General features: G+C 39.8%; 2 protein-coding genes across 8 annotated transcripts; one reads left to right on the top strand and one right to left on the bottom strand.

Moving 5' to 3' along the window:
- Window positions 1-1,282: 1,282 nt before the first annotated feature.
- On the bottom strand, window positions 1,283-2,584 carry ngrn (neugrin, neurite outgrowth associated). The gene is made up of 3 exons (XM_085345143.1): window positions 2,216-2,584; window positions 1,992-2,102; window positions 1,283-1,905 (listed from the first exon to the last, which is right to left on the bottom strand). Exons 1-3 carry the CDS (start codon window positions 2,449-2,451, stop codon window positions 1,329-1,331), a joined length of 924 nt encoding a protein of 307 aa, XP_085201269.1. The 5' UTR covers window positions 2,452-2,584; the 3' UTR covers window positions 1,283-1,328.
- Window positions 2,585-2,975: 391 nt separating this feature from the next.
- Window positions 2,976-9,720, top strand: nfyal (nuclear transcription factor Y, alpha, like). 7 transcript variants are annotated; one of them, XM_085344111.1, is made up of 10 exons: window positions 2,976-3,050; window positions 3,810-3,910; window positions 5,232-5,315; window positions 6,268-6,414; window positions 6,716-6,847; window positions 6,964-7,066; window positions 7,183-7,352; window positions 8,139-8,312; window positions 8,468-8,578; window positions 8,722-9,720. In XM_085344111.1, exons 2-10 carry the CDS (start codon window positions 3,830-3,832, stop codon window positions 8,776-8,778), a joined length of 1,059 nt encoding a protein of 352 aa, XP_085200237.1. In that variant the 5' UTR covers window positions 2,976-3,050; window positions 3,810-3,829; the 3' UTR covers window positions 8,779-9,720. The 7 variants fall into 7 exon arrangements, with proteins under 7 accessions (XP_085200237.1, XP_085200239.1, XP_085200238.1 ...); XM_085344113.1 differs by having other exon boundaries at window positions 5,232-5,318; window positions 7,183-7,334; window positions 8,471-8,578; XM_085344112.1 differs by having other exon boundaries at window positions 5,232-5,318; window positions 7,183-7,334.
- The last annotated feature ends 1,040 nt before the right edge of the window (window positions 9,721-10,760 follow it).

Raw genomic sequence — 10,760 nt, 5'->3', positions numbered from 1 at the left:
TTTATCTGATATGTTTCTCTTTTCTGTATATTTGAGACAATTTTCTTTGGGTTTGCCAATAAATTCATATGTTCCTCTATTTGTGCTGCATGGTGGTTTGTCACTAACGGCAGTAATGCAAGAATGTGAGACTTACAATAATAATGGGTAACTGTCAACTGGGGATATTTTCACATGATTTATAAAAACCCAGTTCCAAAAAAAACAGTGCAGTGATTTGTACGTCGCATAAACCCAGATTTTATTCACAGTAGAACAAAGAAAATGCATTTGTTAGAAGACGAGGGGATGTTACACGATGGCACTCTCCTAACTTTTTGGACATTTGTTGCTACCATCAAATTCAAAATATTTTTCTTGTGATGGTACCCTGTGGTTCAGTTTAAATGTGATGTTTTGTGTCTGACTGTGGATGAAAAGTGGCTTTATGAGATTTGCAGATCACTGCAGACCGTTTTTGTTTACATTTTACAAAGCGTCCCAGTTTTAAGATTGTAAAGGGATAAGTTCAGAACTGTGGTTGTGTAACAACAACTGAAGTAATCATTCCTCTGGCATTGAATTGTTGATGGCCAGACTGCTTTGAGCTGATAGGAAGGCAACAAAAACCCAATAATCACTCATTACAACAAAGGTATGCAGGAGAGTATCTCTGAAGGCACAACAGTTTGGGCTGCTGATTGTGGTGAAAGGGTGTGGGAGATAATTTCTTGTCAGACTTGGGATCCCTAGAGTGTCAGATTACATCTAACCTGAGTACTGTTGCTGACTGCATCCATCCATGTATGCACAAGTTAAACCCACCAGTAGGATACCAAAGCTCAAATGATCTCAGACTCATTCCTTGAACATGACAGAGTTCACTGCACTCAGTCACCATATGTCAAACCAATAGAGTACCTCTGGGATGTTGTGGAACAGGAAGTTTTCATCACATATGTATCATATTTTCAGCAATTGTATGACTTTATGATGTCATAATTCCTATCATGTCAATAGGGACCAAAATCTTAGAGGAATATTTCCAGCACCTTGTTGAATCTGTGCCACTAATACTTAAAGCAGCTCTGAAGGCAGAAGGGGATCCAACCCAGTACTAGCAAGGTGCACCTAATAAAGTGGCTTGTGAGTGTATTTGTCTATGTCAATAAAAATTGACATAGGGATAAACTGGGAAGTCAATACATGGGTGAAATGGGCATGAAATATCTGGACGAAAAAAATATATAAGTGCAAATATCTTTTGCACAAAGATTCAAAATAACTTTTATTTGGTAATTTGCACGACCCCAACATTGTACATGCTGAGCTAACAACACAACATGTTCTCAGATTCTATACAAAAAGTTTCCATCTGCATCAAAGAAATCATTCCCAACTTGGACTGCTGGAGAGGGCTTTTCCATTTTCACAAGCTCTTCAAGTTCTTCCTGTGTCAACACCTGTCCATCCCAACTCTCTTCATCCTCCTCTGTAAGGTCACTGTCATTAGTGCTGCGTTCTGTTGTTTCTGTCACTGTGGCATCTTCACTAATACCAGCTGCAATGTGTGTGGGCTGAACAGTAACAGGGACAGGACTCTTAGCTAGGGAACGTGAGCCATGACCTTGAATCACCGGAGTCTGATTAGCCACAGGGATCAAAGCACCTTCTGTGCTTCCAGGTGGGAGTATGGCTTGTGAGTTCCTTTCGGGAAGTTTCAACCTGTCCTGCTGTGTCCTAGCACCTGAAGGCAGCACCTGCTGGCTCATTTTAGCCATTACTTTTGCATTCTGCTTGGCTTTTCTTTCAGGAGAGGGGACGAATTTGCTTCTCAGGACTCTCAGGATCACATCATGACTGACAGAGAAGCCTTCAGCCAGACGCTCTACTGTCCACTCATTTGGCTGATTTTGCTTCAGATGTCTGAAAGTTGATTGAGATTTCATATGAGGCTTAATTTGAAACACTTCTTAGTTTACTGTCTGGACAAACTTAACACTCATTCTCACCTGATCTGCTCAATGGCATCCCAGGTTAACCTCCTCTCTGGAGCTCCTGATGGTGTCATCTGCCTCCTCAATATGTGATACTTCACAGTCTTCTGTCTTTTTCTTTCTTCCCTGAAACAAATCCCCAGAATACTTCATATATCTTGTCATAAAGACACCATATATTTATTATTTAACATAGTTTTACACTGGAGAAATGTGTGAAAAGTCCTATTGAATCTTACTGAATTAAGGCTTGCAGTTTGTCCTCCACGTCCTCCAGTTCGAGTTCTCCATTAGATGTCTGATCGCTGTATCCTGGTCTGCTCGATCCTCTGTCTGCCTGCGCAGGGCCCTGTCCCATCCGTGCCTTGCTGGCCCCTCTGCTTGCAAATCGGCAGTTGGTAGCGCTCACTGAGGAAATCAGAGATGGAGCACCAAACTTGGAGAGGAGGGAGAGTATCTGCACAGACCTGGCCATGCCAATAAACGATGTGTCGTCCTTTTATTCCTTTCGTTTTTCTTTTCTTGTTTTTAGGGAGTCACTTAGGTGTCATGAAAACAAAAACTTATTTTACTATAAATTAAAATTAACCTTGCTGCTCACGCACTCATGGCACCACTCATAGAAGTACTTCCGCAAACACTGGGCTCATAGCATAAAATCGGCGCTCTACTGCCAACTAGCGCTACGGAGGTAACATTATTACGTGTCCCTGTACTGAACAAAGGTGATTACCTGAACCATAACACTACTTAAATTGGACGCGTTGCAGGTTTGACGGTACTGATGCTGGATTAATTTCCACTTTTAACATGATCGAATACCAGTTAACATAAATAATACAAGTCAGGAGAAGTCTGCTGAAATATAAAAACTCAAACTAAATGGCGACATCTGCCGAGGGGACAGGGACACTGCACGCTGCCTCGCCCCCCTGTTCAAGTGTCACGCAGCTGCGCACCTCTCTCCCAGTCGCCGTTGTTTCATTTGCGCCATTTTGTCCGCTCACTTTGTTGATTGGGCTTTAGCAAGCTGTACTGGAGCCAATCAGAGGGAAACCGGACAGCGAAGATACGGTAAGGAAGCCCCGATTGAAGGCATTGGTAGTTGTCAGCACGGATTGGTTTGTCATGGACCAACCAAATTACTAACCCTGCTTAATGCAAAAAACTCAAATTGCAGTTTGATTTCGACCGCTGCGTCCCAAGACCTACAAATAGCTTCATGTTTCTAGCGTTGGCCACCGCGAGGAAACATGATCCTCGCTTGGTCCACAAGCCTTAGCTAGCGTTAGCTCCTTCGCTAAAATATCGTTTCTCGAACAAAGATCGGGTATAAAGCCACCGTTCGACCGTCAGCAAACGCTGCCAGGTACATTATAATGAGCTGTAATAAACAAGCTGCCCACAAGAAAATATACACGTTCGGAGTTTACGACACAAATGGCATCCTTATGCGCTTTCTAGAATTTACCACGCTTTTAGCTAGCGGACTGGCGCTAGCCGTGTTAGCTTCCCCACTAAAATACCCGCTAAATAAAATTCCCCTTTAAAGGAATCCAGCAGCTGACACAGCTGTGTCCTCCTGGGGGGATTATGTTTCAGCTGAAATTCGTAGACTTCACATTTGACACAGTGCGGCACAAGTCGGTGTGAGGAAGCAGTAGGTCCTATTTAAATATTGAGAACAATAAATTGAAAACACGTAGATATCGGTTAAAAAGACGGGGTTTTTTGCTGTCGAAAAAAATTATCATTTGTTTACGTATAAAATGCACTGTAAACCATAGAAATCCAATATTTGTTCATTTGTATGTTTTGTCTTTGCCTCATCAGGTTTTTCACGGTAAAAAGCCATGGAGCAGTACACCACTGCCACCACTACTACTGGAGAGCAGATTGTTGTTCAGACAGCCAATGGACAGATCCAGCAGCAGGTGAGCTTAGGGTTGACAATTTTATTGTCTAGCTTTTAATAAATAATATCTGATTCTCACACCCAAAATTTTAATCTGATGTAAAATGTATAGAAGTCCATTACTGTATATAGTAACCATTAAGTCTAATATACCCTACTAAGCTATAGTACTTTTTCCTTTGGGAAGGTACGATCTGTGCAGTCTGCAGTTCTGTTGAAGAAAGACGTTGAATCTATTTAATTATTCTTGAAAAATAATTTATTTCTGTGCATTTTATTTTCCACGCTGCATCAAATTAAAGTTGATTACGTTGATTAAACGTCATGAGGTGGGGGGTGGTTCCCTATTTTTTTTTTTTTTTGCTGGGAGTTGGAACCCTATTAGTTAGGTTGCTTAATATTTCTGCTAAGTACTCTTTAAAATACCAGAATAGGGAGGATGGAGTAGGTTTAAGTTTATTAGATTGATCAGTATTGCTGAACTATGAAATATTTTGGGTGCAGTGTATTTTTTATATACAGGTATAACAGAATAGCTTTAGTGTTGTTGTTTATTTAAACTTGAGTATGAACTTATACAAAATGCAGCAATATATTAAACAAACAGTTTTATTGATTAAAAAACACTATATCGGATTCATATCGGTATCGGCAGATATCCAAATTTATGATATCGGTATCGGACATAAAAAAGTGGTATCTCTAGTAAAGACTAATAAAAAAGTCACATTGTAAAAGACAACTAGTGACAATTTCTCAACGATATATAGCTGTATTTCACAATAATGCAAAATAACATGTATAATAATTTTTAACATGAAATCCTCAGTCACAAACATGAAGAAGATGCTATTTTCATTCAAGTTTCATGCTAGATTGAGACATGACACACATTTATACCACAAAAATATTAATAATCTAAATAGAACAGATCTTTTCTAATTACTCTACTTATAACCAAGAACATAATTGTTTAAAAATATGCAAACTTTTTTATCTTTTCAGGTCAAATTTTTAAGGTAATCATGTTCAAACTTTGTTTGAGTTTTCATTGTGCAGATTCTTTCTGCCTAAAAGGCAGAAAACTGGGTTTACTGGCCTTTTAAAATAAATAAATCTAGATATATTTCAAACATGAAGCTAACACTTCAAAGCAGGCATTATAGATATGTCCAAGCCTCAAACCATATAATTTTTAGGCAAATCGGAAATGGTTGAGTATACATTGTTTTTTAAAAAAAAATGATGATTTGAGATGCAATAATCCAGTTCCAATATATTTTCTTGGTACTTTGTTGTTGAGTCTGTATATATGAGTCTGTATCCTGCCCTGCCTGCAGACACAGGGCACAGTGACGGCTGTGCAGCTGCAAACAGAGGCGCCAGTGGTGACGGCCTCAGGCCAGCAGGTGCAGACACTCCAGGTAGTGGTGTCACCGCCGCCCTGTGTCAGTGTCATGACTGTTTCACAGCCTACCGGTTTGCATGCCATAGCCAGGGCTGTTTGTATTTTTATTTTTCCAGGACCCATCTGTGCTGTTTGGTTCATCATTTCCCTCCCAAGCATGTCTTGCAACTGCACGTTCCTCAGCACAGTGTTTTCTGTGTCAGCCTCCGGTTTTTGCTTTTGCTCTCATGGCTGTCTAAACTGAGTTGTGCTTGTCTCTTGCTATTAAAAGCAAGTTTAGAAAGTCAGATGTTCTTGTTCTCAAGTGCGATGGCTGTGGAGAAAAATATGCAGAATATACAACAGAACAACCTTCTGAGGTCTGCATGGATCCACATCCATTACTGGCTGCCACTGTTCATCATAGTCTGATATTTTTCTTACTGTTGTGCTGAATAATGTCAGCAGGTACCTTTGCCCTTACAATTTTACTTCCTGTCATGCTGCTGCTGCTGCCACAGACCATAAGTTGTACGCTGTGGTCACTTTATGGTATAAGATGAAATATCAGTACCAAGTTGAACATGTGAATGCAAATTAATTTTACCAACATCTTGACCACAAAGGTACAGGAAGCAAATTCCGTTCTTGTAAGCTCTTGTTTCAATAGCAGTATGGCTGTAAATACAAGACCTAAATTCTACATGCAGAAGTTTTGTATTTTTCTGTAGCCTAAGCTCATGAGAAAAATGATTAAACATACACTAGATACATTGGGTCCAGAAATAATCTATGCTATATAACAGGATGCTTTCATGTTTGTATTTTAGGAAACCATAAACGTGAGATCAACAAGTGCTTTTATCCACAGTGTAGTATCCTGGATGTTTCTCATGTCATACCACTTGCATGCAGCTCTGCAAGTCACAAGAGACACCGAGACGAACACTGTCAGTGCTGCTATAATAGCTGTCTGAATCTCCCTGTAGGTCCAGGGACAGCCTCTGATGGTTCAGGTGAGCGGTGGACAGCTCATCACATCGTCAGGGCAACCCATTATGGTGCAGGCCATGTCAGGGAGTCAGGGTCAAACCATAATGCAGGTCCCTGTATCTGGTGCTCAGGGACTACAGCAGGTAAAGTATCTAAATTAAATTATACATTGTTCTCTAAAGCAACACTGTTTACTCTGGAATAATATTAATAGTAAACTAACTAGTATAGATTTGGAAGTAAACGCTGAAGTTTGAGAAGCACGTTGTACACTGAGTAGGTTTTTTTCCCCTTGTTGTTATTTTTAGTGTTTATGTAAGATTAAGTTGATAGCGAGGTAGCAAAGTGTACTTTTTTTCCATGTTTATCCTTGTTATTCTGTTTGCTGTGGTGTTGATCTATAATCCAGTTAACCACTGTTGATGTTTTTGTACCTGTCTGTAGATCCAGCTGGTGCAGCCAGGTCAAATCCAGTTGCAAGGTGGTCAGACTCTGCAGCTGCAGGGCCAGCAGGGTCAGCCTCAGCAGATCATCATCCAGCAGCCCCAGACCGGCATGACAGCTGGACAGAACCAAGTACTAAATTTTGAAAAAATTAAAAAAGCAAAAACCCAAGCTTCTTATTTAAAAATCTATTGAATAAATAAATCCCCATAAAATGATGTAAAGTAATTTCCCCCCTCTCTATCAAGGGACAGCAGATCAGCGTGCAGGGCCAACAGGTGGCACAGACAGCTGATGGACAGACCATCGTCTACCAGCCTGTCAATGCAGATGGTACTGTCTTGCAGCAGGGTAAACTAGGCTGTCCTCCAAAATTTGTGTTTGACTTCTGCTATTTAGACTTTCTAAATAGGAGCATGGGTGAGTTGTCATGTTCAAAAAGTTTTGGGATGATTATCTGTTTTCAGGAATGATCACAATTCCAGCTGCCAGCTTGGCAGGTGCCCAGATTGTACAAGCAGGGAGTGCCAACACCAACACCACCAACAGCGGCCAAGGCACTGTGACCGTCACCCTGCCCGTCTCTGGCAACATGGTCAATGCAGGTGGAATGGTCATGGTAAGGCCCTGTGCAGAGGTACCCAGCACCTTATTACCTTTGTTTTTCCTAATCTAGACTCTCACATGGGTATATGGTAAAGGTCATGGGCTTAAACATATATTTTTTATGAATGATCACTGGTGTTTTCATAGGTCAGTTATAATTATAGCTCACCTTATCAAACCCTAAAATGAACACGTCTAGGTTTGTTTAACCCCCCCTGTAAACCTGTGGTCCTTCTAAACAGGTGATTTTTGGATACATGCTCTTCCCGGGCTGTATCCATGTTAAATACAATTCACATTAGCATTTTGTTCATAAGTAAAACTAATAATGTTTTGGAAGTTTCATTATTGGTGCTTATATTGCCTGAAAACAACAAAGCATAAATAGGGTTCCTTGAATTTAAGTCCACATTTAAAAGATGCCGTGTTCACTGCATAGACTGTAATCTTAATGACGTGAATGGTCATCCAAATCCGGCTTGTCTTTGAATGCTACCCATTTTGTACAAACAGTAGTTGATGGTCAGTTTCATTGTGTCATTTTGCTCTGGACTTTTCAGGTTGGGCAGCTTGCATCCTTAAGCTAGTAGTTAGTAGAATAAACTGACATTGTGAAATTTCCTGGCAGTGGAGACCCAGTATGCAACTGTTGGGGAGTCTAAATAAGAATGACTTAAAACATCTGTATGGGTGTGGAAGAGCAGTGTGAATTTTTTCTTTTATTTGAATGGATTGATATTTGTCTTTTTGTGAGTAGGATCTGTTGTAAAATGCGTGACATATTAAGCACTGTGTCTTTGTCTTTTCCTTCAATCAGATGGTACCTGGAGGTGGCGGCGTTCCCACAATGCAGCGAATCCCATTGCCAGGGGCTGAAATGCTTGAAGAGGAGCCACTGTATGTCAATGCCAAACAGTACCATCGCATCCTAAAGAGAAGACAGGCTCGGGCTAAGCTGGAAGCAGAGGGCAAGATTCCCAAGGAAAGGAGGGTAGGCCATTTCTGTCAAACGTATAGACTTGAGAGGGGGGGGGGGAAACCCTATATATTTAAATTCTTCTGTGTTGTACTCTGTGTGTGATTTTTAGTGATGGGCTTGTTGTGAACCAAATTTTAATGTGAGTAATCCACCTTCTTCCTGTCTAGCAGAAATATCTACACGAGTCTCGCCATCGTCATGCAATGCAGCGTAAGCGGGGAGATGGTGGTCGTTTCTTTTCCCCTAAGGACAAGGAAATGGGTCTGGGATTATCACAGGTAGGCAGCTGTGTGTAGAAAGAACATAGCAACTCAAGCCTATAATGCTTGTTGCAAATTGTCATACACTTAAAACTGTGAGATTTTAAGTGTATGAGCTCAATTTGCTTTTGTTACCTCCCATTTCTGCCCTTCTGATGCAGGATGTCGCCCAGGCAGCAGCAGATGAGACAGTGGCTCAGATGATCCGAGTTTCATAGCACTGTCACTGACATCATCACTTCTTTCTGAACTCTACCCTGCCTGAGATTCTTCATCGCAGCTGACCTCCTGCCACCACTTTTTCCTTTCATCTGTACTTCCTCCTGCCTCACCGCCATACACCAAACCACAGTGCTACCACTGGGCTTTTTCTGTTGTCTCTACTCCTACACTGGTCTTCCAGGGAGCTGGCTGTATGGCTGCTGAGACTATGAACTTTTCTGGCCTTGTTCATCCAAAAAAATGGATGCTGTCATGCTCAGCTTATCTGGTTGAGCACTAAGGACCAGCTTTTTATTTTCGTAAGCATTAGTTTTGAAAATAACGAAGCTAGTGACAGGAAATGACAGCCATGAAGCCATCATGTCAGATCCTGGTCTGTTTGAAAATGAGATTTTTGTCACCAGTGGATGCTTTTTGGTTTAAATATTTTTTGTAAATGGTACCTGTTGTGTTTTTTTTTTTCCTTTTTCTTTTTTTAAAAAGAGATATTCTTTATGCATTGATGCTACACTGCTGTTCTTTATGTAAGCGCCCTTATTTTGGAATTTCATCTTTTTAAACCCACATAGCGCAGGGGTGGTCTCAGCATGCCCTGTGTTCACTGAGTAAAAACAGAAATGTAATACTAATGTGAAGATTTTGTACAGCCATTACTTCCCCAATGTGTTTGGAATACCTACTGATTTGCCCAGTTGTGTGGATGCATTTTATACAGTTAGTAGTTGGTGTTTGTTGGGAAAAAAGTAGTTCAGTGTTGCATCACCTTACGCACTCTTATCCACGTAGTTACATCTTCATCGTTCAGTCCGTCTAGGTGGTTTTTTTTCTTCTTTGTTTGAATTGTTTTTTACCTGTCAGATGCAGTCCTGCAATGTTATTTTTTTTAAATAGTACTCTGACATTGTATTCATGTAACCTTTGTCAATTAAATTTTATTAAGTGACTCAAGGTTATAGGTGGATTCTTCTGTTTTTTTTGTTTTTTTTTTACTCCCTGATTGTGTAGAGTTCAGACTGTCATCTATTTATTTAAAATGTCCCCTGAGTCTTAGCCAATGCCATGTAGTTTTGTTTGCATTATAATGCCTTGGATGACATTTGCTGGAATTTTTTTTTTCACAACTATGTTCATTAGAAACTGTTTTTCTCTTGTTGCATGAGTATAATTGTCAGATATTTTGGACAAAGTAACATACATTTCAATTTTTGATAAGGATGATTAAAATTCTGTGTATAGTCTGTGAAACCTTTGTGCACTTATTTCATTTTTTTTTTTTTTACTCTCATGTATTTAATTTGTTCATAATGAGATGTCCAGCATTATGCAAAAGTCTTGAACCAGCCCTCATTTTCATATTTTGCTAGAAAAATGGGGAATAGGTGTAAAGCTTGTTTCAAAACCAACATGTTTTGAAACAATCAAAAAATAGCCCACAGCTTCCCAAAGCAAAAGCTGTTTGTGAATATATTTTATGTAGCCAAAAGTTCCAAAACAAAATATATTCAGTTTGCTATCACAGGAAAAGGAGGCGTAAGGAGTTATCTCATTATATGATTCTTTGATTAAAAAACAAAACTAAAACTACCAGATTTTCAAGATGTTTCTAACTGATGATTGAGTGACTACTACTTAGGTCATAATATTAGTAATTGGGGGTCAGAAGTGGTGGTGGATAATCATTTGTTGAACTTAAACTATATTGTGACATATTCTGAAACGGGGATGAAGTTCAGGTTTTTCACCTTGAACAGTATAAAAATATCAGGGAAGAGGGGGAAAAGTGGGGAATTAATTAATATGCAGAGTAACAGTGATGTTTGATGCTGACTAGCAAAGTAGGGTTTGTACAAGTTGATGAGAGTACATTTTGTACGTCTATGTAAGTCTTACTCTGTGAACAGTAGCCTCCAAATAACTAAATTAAAGGTCACATTTGATCAGTATTACAAATACCTACCTGCCAACATTCTAGTGGTTT

Source organism: Diplotaxodon limnothrissa, linkage group LG20, assembly GCF_057381915.1.
Source record: "Diplotaxodon limnothrissa isolate DT_005_m linkage group LG20, D_limnothrissa_male_GT1.1, whole genome shotgun sequence".
Taxonomy (NCBI): Eukaryota; Metazoa; Chordata; class Actinopteri; order Cichliformes; family Cichlidae; genus Diplotaxodon; species Diplotaxodon limnothrissa.
This window is presented reverse-complemented; position numbering and strand designations above follow the sequence as displayed.